The sequence below is a fragment of the Psammomys obesus genome, unplaced genomic scaffold (assembly GCF_907164565.1).
Source record: "Psammomys obesus unplaced genomic scaffold, mPsaObe1.curated_primary_1811, whole genome shotgun sequence".
Classification (NCBI taxonomy): Eukaryota; Metazoa; Chordata; class Mammalia; order Rodentia; family Muridae; genus Psammomys; species Psammomys obesus.
Window position 1 is genome coordinate 18,800 of NW_026590745.1, and position 10,697 is coordinate 29,496.

Consider the following 10,697-nt stretch of genomic DNA (forward strand, 5'->3'; position numbering starts at 1 on the left):
GCCAGGCGAATCTCTGGGTCAGCCTGTTCCACATAATGATTAGTTCCAGGATGGCCAGGGTCACACAGAGAAACCCTGTCTCAAAGGAACAACAGACAGACAGACAAACAAACAAACAACCAAAAAACCAGCTTTCCAGGTGATTCCAATGTGTGCTGAAGTTGGAGAGCCAGCCTTCCCCTCTGATTCTGTAGCTTAGGAATCTTTCTGTTTTGCTAGCTGACTATCAATGTGGCTTTCGGCCCTTTTGCTTCAGTGGAACTAGTTGCCCTGTGCAGGAGAGAGGAAGCACTGTGTCTCCAGAGTTTGTAGGAAAAAGGAAAAAAAGCCTACACTGTCCATTATTTTTGACAGTTTGCCCTGGAGAGCTTGTTAAGATGGAGGTAGTAGACATGAGAGCCTCCTCCCTCCGCTGCGAAGGTGCTGATGTATTTGCCTCACCTCCTGCCCCGGGGCCTGCTGCTTCCCCAGCCAGTCCTTAAAAGGAGCGGTGGGTGCCACACTGTTCTTTCTGGTGCCAGGTCTGTGTTATTTCACCTTCCTGGCGTCAAGTGGATGCTTAATGAGAGCCGTGACGTAGGCGAAACAGACTTGAGAGAAAGCAGCCACAGTCTGGGCCTTCTGCTGGCTCTCCTCTTTGCCTTTCCCAGCCCCAAATTTTGCCTCTGAGGAAGCCATGTCACCTGATCTGTCTCTCCTCTGGTAGCCCAGATAACCCCAGCTCGGAAGGAGATGCTGGTGGAGTCTGTGGACACTGATAAATGACACTAGACGGTGTGACGTGGTGGTGCTTTTGTTTATCTCTAGTCTCTTGTCAATCCCCACCCAGGTTTATCCCCCACCCCCAGAAAAGACGGTCATATGGGGAAAAAAATTGCCATTTATTGGTGTTTTTAAGGACCAGTGTCATCTTTTCCTGTAAGTCTTGTCCCTGACAGCAGGATCAGGTCTGGAGTTTAACTGGTGGTCAGGCTTTCCAAACTTGTACCTTGTTTTAAATAGCTGAGGCTGGCCATAAGAAAATCAGTCATTTGCTCATTTGGGTGACAGAACTTAATTCTGGGAGACACAGAGGAAGCTCCCTGGTGGGGGGTGGGAGGAATGGAGGTGGCTTCTGGAGGAAAACAATGAAATGAAAACTATGCTGTGAATTCGTGAGATTGTTTTCGTTTTAAACAGGAGAAAAGAAGAGCCATTCTAGCTAGAGTCAGCTGTGGAGTTGAGAGAGAAATGACGGACAGAACAGACAGGATGTACTCCCCATGGGAGTAAGGGCACCTCACTAGACACCCTTCCTTCAGGGAAGTAAAAGAAGGGCTTGAGCCGCCGCTCCTTTCCCTGAGAGAGTACTGATCCCCAGCAAAAGGGAAGTTTAAAAAAGAAAAAAAAGACAGAACTTAAGCAGGCATAGACCTCGTGTCAAACCTCCACCTCATTTATTCAACATACTTTCTGTGTGCTGGGCTACTGTTCCCAGAGTGTCTACTGAGCGTAGGCATACTTTGCACTCTAGCTTTCTCTTTCTCGGCAACCCTTCAAGGTCAGTACTGCAAGCCCCCTTTTGCAGGCAAAGGAGACTGAGGCTTTTAGAGGTTAAAGTTGGTGTGTTCTCTACAGTGGCGCACGGGATCAAAACACGGAGTATGATCTCCATTTCCTTCTACCCTCCTTGTTTCAAGGTGCCCTCTTCCTGCCAGGTCCTCCTGGGGACCCTCCTTGCTAGACTCCTTCGGGCCCTGCATCCGGTTCCCCAGAGGTGTGTTTAATGAAGACTCCTATTTACAGAAAAGTCTTGTCCGGTGGTTGAAGGGAAGAGGGCTTCCTAATGGAAAAATCCCAGGTTAGACCCTTAAAGGAAGCAAGCAGGAAAAGTCATAGCCTCACAAGGATAACTGACATGGGTTCCTCCTGCTCTGTAGTTGACTCTTAACAAAGCAGGGTGGCCACACCCTGGACAGAGAGCTGGGAGGCATCACCTGGACTTGTCCTAGAGTACTTCCCTTTCTCGGGAGAAGGTTTCTGTTGCTGCTGGCACTGCAGGCTTCTGGAAGAAAGATGGCTGCATAGGCTTCCATTCTCCCCAATCCCTGGGACAGCTCCCCCCAGTACTCTAATGGCTGTTGTCCATGAAGAAAAGCCCCAGGTCCTCTCAGTCCTCTTTGCCAGTCCCCTTTCTCTTGCTTAGGTCCCTTGTAAAGACTGAGCCAGAATCCTGCCAGATTTGTACAAACTCAACCGGTGGTGGTGAAACATGCCTTGCCCTGTGTTGCCTGATGAAGCGCACTGTCCAGCGGGAAGCAAACTGTGAATCTTCTCTTTTCTCTCTCCCTCCCTCTTCCCTGCTCTCTCCTTTTCTCCCCTCATCTCTCCTCTCTCTCTCTCTTTTTCTCTCTCTCTCATCTTGGGGCTCCTAAAGATTGAACCTAGGGGCTCATGTATGCTGAGAATGGACCCTACCGATCTACATCTTCAGCCAAGAGTTCAAATTCTTGATCACAGCCTTTTTTTTTTTTTTTTTCAACATCTGCATTCAAGAGCTCTGCCTGAACCCACTCGATTTCAGCCCCATCTTTCAGTAGTCATTAGCACCAGGGTCATGTCATACTCCAAAGTTATATACCTGAGACTGGAAGGCAAGATGAAAACTTGAATATGGATTCTTCTCTCTGGCCCAGATATGTCTCACATATACAGATATATATCTGTATATATATATCTTGCTTGTTGCTTTTCTGAACTTCCTCTGACAAACCAACCACCCTGACCCTTCCACCCCCTTCATCCTGCTAGACCCTTGGTCAGCTTTCTTTTGATGCTCCATAGAGTTGACCCCACCAGCCAATGTGAAAAGGAGTCTCCAGGGGCCTCTGGAGCCAGGAAGCCTCTTTCCCTTGGCACGGTTTGCAATCCCCTAGTTGCTGCCTAGCGACTTGCCTTAGATCTAGACTAGTTTCTCACTGAACTCTTCACGCATGCGAGCCTAGAACCCGACTCCTTAAAGGGTTTTTCAGGCCAAAAAAAAAAAAAAAAAACGAGCAGCCTTACCTCTCTCATCTGGGACCTATTGGAAATGCAAACTTTCAGGCATCCCCAATGCCACTGAGCTCAACCTGCGCCACAGGTCACACAGAGGCAGAAGCTCAAGAAGAGTTCTCTAAATAGTCTGACCTGCTGGAGATTCAGCCCTGCCCGGGTAGAGGGAATAGAGATGGAACCAAGAGCCAGGAAGGAAGGCCAAGACAGGAACCCAAGTTTCAGGCCTCACGTGTAAAGATGGATGACGAGGACTTTCCCCCAGAGCTTCAGAGGGTTATGTGAGAACCACTTCCCCTTGGGGGGTGGGGCTGCATGGTGCCATGAAGACAAGGGCCTGGAAGCAAAGGACACATGCCATAGCAAAGGAGGGGAGAAGTGGTGGGGTGGGTCTCCTCAGGCTCCTACCCTCACCATAACCAGTGCTGCCAGGCTTGTGCAGATGAGAACAGCACTTGCCATTCAGCCTTGAGCTGTCTGATGACTGAGCGTCTTTCCCCTCCCTCCTGCTGGCAGAGTCACTGTCGCCCACTGGCTGGATCGCTGGAAGAGGATGCTCAGGAAATGTTTGTTGTACTGAAAGGAAGCCACAGCTTGTGCAGAGTCTGGATAATGCCCCAGACGTGGGCCTCAGGGGAGGAGCCTGGACGAAGACGAAGTTAGACAGACGCAGCCCAGTGCTGCACTTAGCTTAGTTGCTATTCCTCTACCTCGGCTGTGTGCCTTGCCTCTGCATGGCCTTGGTGAGGAGAAGTGGAGAAGAAGGAAGAGAGGACAGGAAATGGTCCTAGGCTGCAAGGTCAGTTTGGGCCACACCTATGGTGTCTGATCTGGATACGGAGGATGCAGGCTCAGTACCCGTTAGTGAGCTCTCCCATTCTCTGGTGGGGACAGCTAAGTGAAGTCCAGCCCCATTCAAAGAAGCCTTCCAGAAGTCCCCTTTTCCCCAAGAAGCCTTGGGTTCTACTCCTCCACTCCAAGCCTGTTCCTATAAGCTGTGAGTCCCAACCTACTCTCTCTGGGTGCCATGCAACTTTTGAAATCCCGGTTTGGCTATCTCAGAAGGCCATGCCTGGGGATCAGGCATGGGTAATCAGAACAGGGCTGGGTTGGCCACACCAGTCTTGAGACTGCCCAGAGCTAAGGCTGCGACTAGGGAGAGAGACCTGGCAATGAGGGAGGACAAGGAGCCAGGGGACCCACATACTGGGGCACTACCAAATCTTGCTTTGTGGGAAAGGCATGCGGCCTAAGGTAGGAGTAGGCCCAGGCCAGGAATACCAGCCTTGAACTAGAGGTCCCAACCAGGCAAATACACCAAGGGCCTTGTCTACGAGTGAAAACCCACTTGTGTAGAGAGATGTGCACAGGAGGCCCTCACATGGTGTCCCTGCGGAATTTTGCAACATTGCTCAACCAGAAAGGTACAAGACTCCCACCAGCCACCAGACTCCCACACAGAAGCGTCTTGACTGCGTTTTTCCCTCCACAGCCTGGCTCCCCAACTCCCATGAGCTTTATTCAGCGCCTTCCTGCAGGGCCAGGACCTCCTTCTCTGGTTCTTCTACTTGTGCCCCTTGCCCTTTGGCCAATTCCCCTGGGGGGCCTGCTTCTTGGTGCCAGGTTCTGCTGGGCCCCAGCCTTACCAGCCCTGTCCTCTTTGGGCTGGGAGGCCTCTGCTTCTCTCTGTGACTCAGCAGAAGCGTGGACTCCATGCCCAGGCTGGTGGTCATTCCACCCCAAGCCCTGCTGCTCAGAACCAGTTGGCCATGGCGCTGGGCTTTCCTGAGTCTCAGATTTTGGACTGAGATCACACGTACTTTTTCCAGGCTTGGGGCTGCTAGCTCCTCCTAGAGAAAGGTCAAGGGGAGCCAAGTCAGAATGTTGTGGGGAGTCTAGGGCCAAACTGATGGTAGAGGCTCCTGGCTCCCCTTTTAGCCCCTCTGGAGAGGCCAGAGTGAAGCTGGTTGCAGGCATGTTCTCCTGTGTGCCCGCCTCCATTTCATTCTGCTTCTGTCCATGTTCTTCCTCTGTGGTGGGAGTCTTCGTGGTGCTCTGGCTTCCCTGAAGCAAAAGAATATCTGAGCTGACTGTAAATTTGGGGCCCCCGTCCCCAGCTTGTCCTACCCTATGCCTAAGTGCCCACCTCCTGGCTCTGCAGCTTCTCATCTTCTTTCACGTCATACCTGTAGAAACACAAGCAAGCAGCCGGTCTGCTCCAGGCTCCACCTTCACAGCCAGTGGCCTGTGTACCCCAGGGAGAAGCTACAGCCCGGTGGTTTCAGAGCAGAGGCAGAACCACGAGGCCCCAGGTTGTTTCCCTCCTGGCCTGGCCTCACTCCTCGAGCCCAGCTGTTTCTCTGAGCATTGACCCTGGGCCCCCAGCTGCTGTTTATGACCAAGCTTGTTGCACCTTGCGATCCACGGGGACTCTTGGCATGTCCCTGCATGCTCCACCTGGGGAAAGGCACACCTCACGTCCCAGGGGAAGCGGGCTGTTGTAATTAGCACAGCCTCTGGGCACCAGGCTCAGAATGGCCTCTGCTGGTGGCCTTTTCTTGGCATCTCATTAACCTGTGGCAGGCAACAAGCAGCCAGGAAGCAGGGGCTCTGGGGATGAAGCCGAACGACCCGGGCCAGTCCAGGAAATAAGGACGCCTACATACCTGCCTTGATTTTGTCCCCTGTCAGTTACCTTCGGGCCCTGCCAGTCAGTCTTTCCTTCCCCTGGGCTTTGCTGCCTGTGGCGGATGTCACCAAGGGTCTTCCAGATGGTATACCATGACCTGCCAGACATTAGGAGGACAGAGGGCTGTGACAACTGCCTTCATCAGAAGCAACCCTGCTCCTTTTCCTCTCCCAACTCACATTTCCCATCCGGGGATGATGGTGGAGGCTGTAGCTTCTGGTGGGTCCTGGGACCTAAGAAGAGACAAAGCAAATGTGGAAGGAGGGTGTCAAAGGATCAGAAAAAAAACCAGCAGGTTTTTAGTACCAGGGAGCTACCGGTGGTAATTCCCTTAGGAGTTCTCCTACCTTCCCCAAAGCCAAAGACACCTTCGCAGGAAAGCCTGGCCTGGCCTGGGGTGCCAGGCTGTTTTTACTCTCCCCAGCTAGGTGACTCGGCCAGCTCGTTGGCCCCTAGGTTCTGTGTCTGAAGAAGGAAGGCACCAGAAATCCACAGGACTGTTCTCACATCACTAGGACTCTTCCCCCATAAGGACCAACATCTGGAAAGACCCAGCTCAGCTCCCACTGAATCCAGCCTGAGCTGTAGCTCAGAAAACACAAGAGAGGTCGAATATTGTGGGAGGGGAGGAAGAAAGAGCTTTTTCCATGCTGCCTATCATCTCTGATGGGACAGAATAGAGAGTGGGATCCAAGATGAGACAGAGGGATCATGAGTTCTGGGCCAACCTGGGCTGAGACTATCTCAAAAAACAAACAAGACACAAGGACATGAGGTGGATGTTGGCTCACCCTTCCTGCTGCCCGTGGCCAGGTCCTTGTTCCTAGGCTTGTTGCGGTCCTGGGGCCTGTGTAGACAGAGTGTTAGGTCACTGGTGGTAATGTGGGCAGAGGCTCCACCCCGACACTGTCTCCCCTAACCCCAGAGCTCAGAGCAACACAGATTGGTGGACCCAAGAAAGAGGGGGCACGCAGAACCCTGAGCTCAGGGTCTGACCAGAAGTCCCAGGCAAGTCCTCTCTGTCCAAGAGGCACCCATCGTTAGCCCTACCCCAGTCCCACAATCACAGTAGCTCAGCAAGCTGCTCAGCCATGCCACCCACATGGGCTTGGCTTTGTCCAGGTCCCACGGGCGGCTCCAGTCACCCTGTGCATTTCTGTGCCGGGCAAGGCGAGCCAGGTCAATCTGCTCTCGTTCCTGTTTCCACTGCATGTAGTCCCAGCTGGCCTCGGGGGGCAGGCCCGTGGGCTGTTGGGGAGGTGGGCCTGGGTCCCTGCCTGGGCTCCGGGGCTCCAGAACACCCTGCAAGGGGAAGATACTTAGGATTGTGGGAGAGAAGTAGGGAGAGGATTTGAGTGGTACTCCAGAACTGGCTGAGCCCTCCTCTCTCTATCTCATCTCTGGCACACTGTGATTGCTATGGCCTGTCTGCATCCAACCACTTGTTAGCCGCCAGTTTGGGACAAGTAAGTTATCCTGTCTGGGCATCCTTTCCTTATCTGTAAAAGGAGGCGTCTCCTTTCTCAGGGACATTGGCATGGATAGACCCGCCCTAGACAGGAGGGGCAGCCAGAGGCTGGGAGCAAAATCAGGAGTAATTACAAGGGGCTGCTGCCACCTAGAGGTCATAGCTGGCACATAGCCAGTCGCCTACACATCCGTCTGACACCTTAGGGGCGAGTCATGAGCTGTATTGTGGCTTAACCACTTTTCACTGCAAGGTGCAACCAAAGCGGATCTTGGCCAGAGAAAATGGAAAAGGGTGAGAATTCTCACAGGTGGTGCCTAGGCCAGTTTGGCCCAGGCAAGGGACATATCTGACATAGTTTCTCTGCCTTCCCCAAACGGGGATGGCCGATTTGTGTGTCCCTACCCCTTCTTGAAGATGTACCTTCCCTGCTGAAGCTGAGCTGACAGTCATCTGCACGGGAGAACTCCGGCCCCGGCCTCCTCCAGATGTCCCCGCTGCCCTTGGGGTCCTTGCTTGGGTCGAAGGTTTTTCACTTACAATCCGTTTGGCCTGGAGAGGGTGTAGCTGGGCATCATGGCTGAGCCAAGGGAGAGGAGACTGCCCACCTGGGGTCTAGAAGCCTCGGCTGCTCACCTTGGCTTTGTTTTCCATGGTGATAGCCAGCTCCACCCGGTCCACCAAGCAGAAGTTACCCATTGAGTCTGCAGCATCTTCATCATCTGTCAGTGTGCCTGTCACCCCGGGTGAAAGGGGCACCTTGGCCCGGTGTCGGCTGACCACCCTCTTCTCCTGCAGAGCGAGAAGCCGGTGTCCTCAAGCCACATAGGTAATCCCGGGCAGAGTGCTGGGGGCTCGGGGGGGGGGGGCACCCTGGGTTTGGGTTGCAGCTCTCCCTGGAATGCCCACAGAGAAGCTTGACCCTTCAGGAGGACACATGCTAATGGCATTAGTCATTCAGAGCTCGGGGCCAGTGGAGGCACCCAAGATGCCACAAGGGCTTGTCATCTCTGAGTTGAGAGAAATCCAGAGCATGCAGACAATAACAGCCTTATCTCTAAGACTCTGCTTCCTTTGCTTTCAGCCCAGGCTTCTCTGTCCTCTGCTTCGGGCAGGGTTTCGGCCTCAGGGTCTGAGCTGTGCTTTAGAACGTATGTGCAGAGCTGTGGGACTGGAAAAGTCTGTAAAAGGGTTTCTGATCTGTGGCCTTTCATCCGTGGCCCTTTGGAGGGACAGCCGCAGCTCGCTTGTTGAGGAGGCCTCTTGCTGGGAGGCACCCAGAAAGGCAGAGAGGAGAAAACGGGGTAGTTGCGACACCCCAGACATGGACCAGGCCTCCACCCTGCCTGTCTCCCAGGTAAGACTTACACCAGGAATCTGGCTGATGGTGACGGTGAGGCTGTCGGATGGGAGGAGCCCTGGAGTGGTCACAGCCATGCCCCCCTGCTCCGCCTGCCGACGATCTTCCTCGATCTCCTGTGGGAGGGCCTGGGGTCAGCAAGGCCACAGGCCCCCGGGGCTCAGAGACACACAGACGCTGACAGGCCTACACAGAGAAACACCGATGGGACACCAGGGGGCAGAGAGAGCACATCACCAGCACTCAAGGCTCTGACCGTGTCTCTGAGAAACACTGCCCACCCACACCCTGGGCCAGGGCCAGGGCCTCAAGACATGGTCTAGCTAGCGCTCTCAGAGAGAACCCCACTGTGCAAATGGCCTTTTGAAGGCGGCCAGGGACGACAGCCATGGGAGCTGGCTCAGCTGTTACAGTATACTCACCTGGTACCTGCGTAGTAAGGCCTGGTTCTTTTTGCGCAGGGCAACTATCCTTCGGTCCAGCTCAGCATCTTTTTCCTCATGCCTGCGCATCGTGGACTCGGCTCCGGGAGGCTCCTGTGGAAGACAAGAAACCCAAGCTCACAAACAGCCTAACTTTCCCATTCCCTCTCAGGGAACAGGTCATGCCCCAGGCTAAGGCACACAGAAGGTGAAAGGGGCGTTCCTTAGGAAGATGGTCTCCAGAAGGTCCAAGCCCCATCCCAGTGAGGCCTGTCTGCCAGTCGGCCTTCTGAGGGGGCTCAGGTCAGGGCTTCATACCCAAGGGCCTTGGCTTCAGGCAGCAGGCTGCCCCTCCCCCTGGCTCCCCAGGGAGTTCTGCTGTGAGCACAGCCTGGAATGGGAGTTAAAAATGGCTCTGGCAACCGAACCCGCCGTGCCTGGGAAGCTGCCAGGGGATTCAGGAGGTCGAGGGGGAGACTCTTTGCCTCCCAAATCTAGAACCACACATACAAAGACAGGCTTGGTTTGGGCCTCCCAGGCCCTGGACCCCTCTCCCTAGGCCTGGGCCCAGTCTGTAGGAGAGAGCAGCTCCCACAGGCCCAGCCAGCCCTCCGGGTCTGAACTGCTGGCTGATAGGGCAGGAGAACAGCAGGTTCATAGCCACCCCAGATGGGAGCTACTCTGGGCAAGCCATGTCCCTGCATCAAGATCTGAGGTCCTTCTCTGTCCCCCCTGCAAGGTCTGTGTTTTGCTCAGAGCTTTGCCCGGCCCACCACCTGCCTCATCATGGCCCTCTTCCTCCTAGGCCCAGCTGTCCCCAGCTGTCCCCAGAATATGGCTACTTGGTAGTTCAGCCCCCCCCCGTCCTTTAGAAGCTCCCCGCCAAAGACAAGGGGGTGCCACTCACAGCCAAATGCATGGAAACAGCGGGCGCTGAGAGAATTCCAAAGCAGCTCCCAGGAGCCAGAGCTGGAGGGAAGCTGAAGCCACCAGAGCCGGGCCTGTATGCCTCTCCCTGCCGGCTTCAGCTTTGCTGCTCAGCACAAGAGATCATGTTGTGATTACAAAAGAGTGCTCTGGGCTCCCAGCCAGGAACGCCCGGCCGCCACCCCCACCCTTCCACTCTCAGAGGGCGAGGACCAGGGCACCAGCAGCCGGCTAGTCTTGTCTAACACCTCTCCCTGCCCCGCCTCAGTGTCCTCACACAGGAGGCCTAGGCGCCCAGGGTCCACTTTCACTTCTGGTCCTGAGTCCCCATAAGACCCCTGCCTGTATTTGCCTGCAAATGGGATAAGCGACCAGAGTACATAGGCCTTCATCCCCCCCCAATAGTCAAAAGCAGGCAAGGGATTCAGGTTCTACCCCCGGAGGGCCCCTCTGCTTTCCTGCTGGCCTGTCCAGTCAGCCTAGGTTTAAGTCCTTAGATAAGAGTAAGACACTCTCCCCCCACCCCAGGCCATCACACACAACCACGGACCTAAAATGCTGCTACTCTCCATCATTCGGTCCCTGAGATAGAACATGGTTTTCTCCATACTCCAAGCACAGCCGCTCCTGGAGGTCCAACACTGCCCGTCTACAGTCCCACACCTTGCTGGAACAGGCCTTTCACCGGGGTTCTTAATACTTCCGCTCAGAGCACTCGACAGCTTTCTTCCCTTGGGAACCCTCTCGAGGGGTCCTTCTCTGCCTTGCACTCCAGGGATGACCTTTCCAGACTCTCTG

At 54.5% G+C, this 10,697-nt stretch overlaps 1 protein-coding gene across 1 annotated transcript; it reads right to left on the reverse strand.

Moving 5' to 3' along the window:
• Positions 1-862: 862 nt before the first annotated feature.
• Ccdc9b (coiled-coil domain containing 9B) lies at positions 863-9,985 on the reverse strand. Its single transcript, XM_055608796.1, has 11 exons — positions 9,880-9,985; positions 8,973-9,086; positions 8,559-8,666; positions 7,827-7,982; positions 7,614-7,742; positions 6,825-7,024; positions 6,514-6,569; positions 5,902-5,955; positions 5,729-5,819; positions 5,180-5,219; positions 863-5,097 (listed from the first exon to the last, which is right to left on the reverse strand). The coding sequence occupies exons 1-11, from the start codon at positions 9,889-9,891 to the stop codon at positions 4,555-4,557; spliced, it is 1,503 nt and encodes a 500-aa protein (XP_055464771.1). The 5' UTR covers positions 9,892-9,985; the 3' UTR covers positions 863-4,554.
• Between the last annotated feature and the right edge of the window lie 712 nt (positions 9,986-10,697).

Coding starts and splice junctions, on each gene's coding strand:
- Ccdc9b (XM_055608796.1), bottom strand. Junction 7,025..7,613: donor GCTCAGCTTCAGCAGGGAAG/GTACATCTTCAA, acceptor TTCCCCTTGCAG/GGTGTTCTGGAGCCCCGGAG. Junction 5,820..5,901: donor ATCATCCCCGGATGGGAAAT/GTGAGTTGGGAG, acceptor AATGTCTGGCAG/GTCATGGTATACCATCTGGA.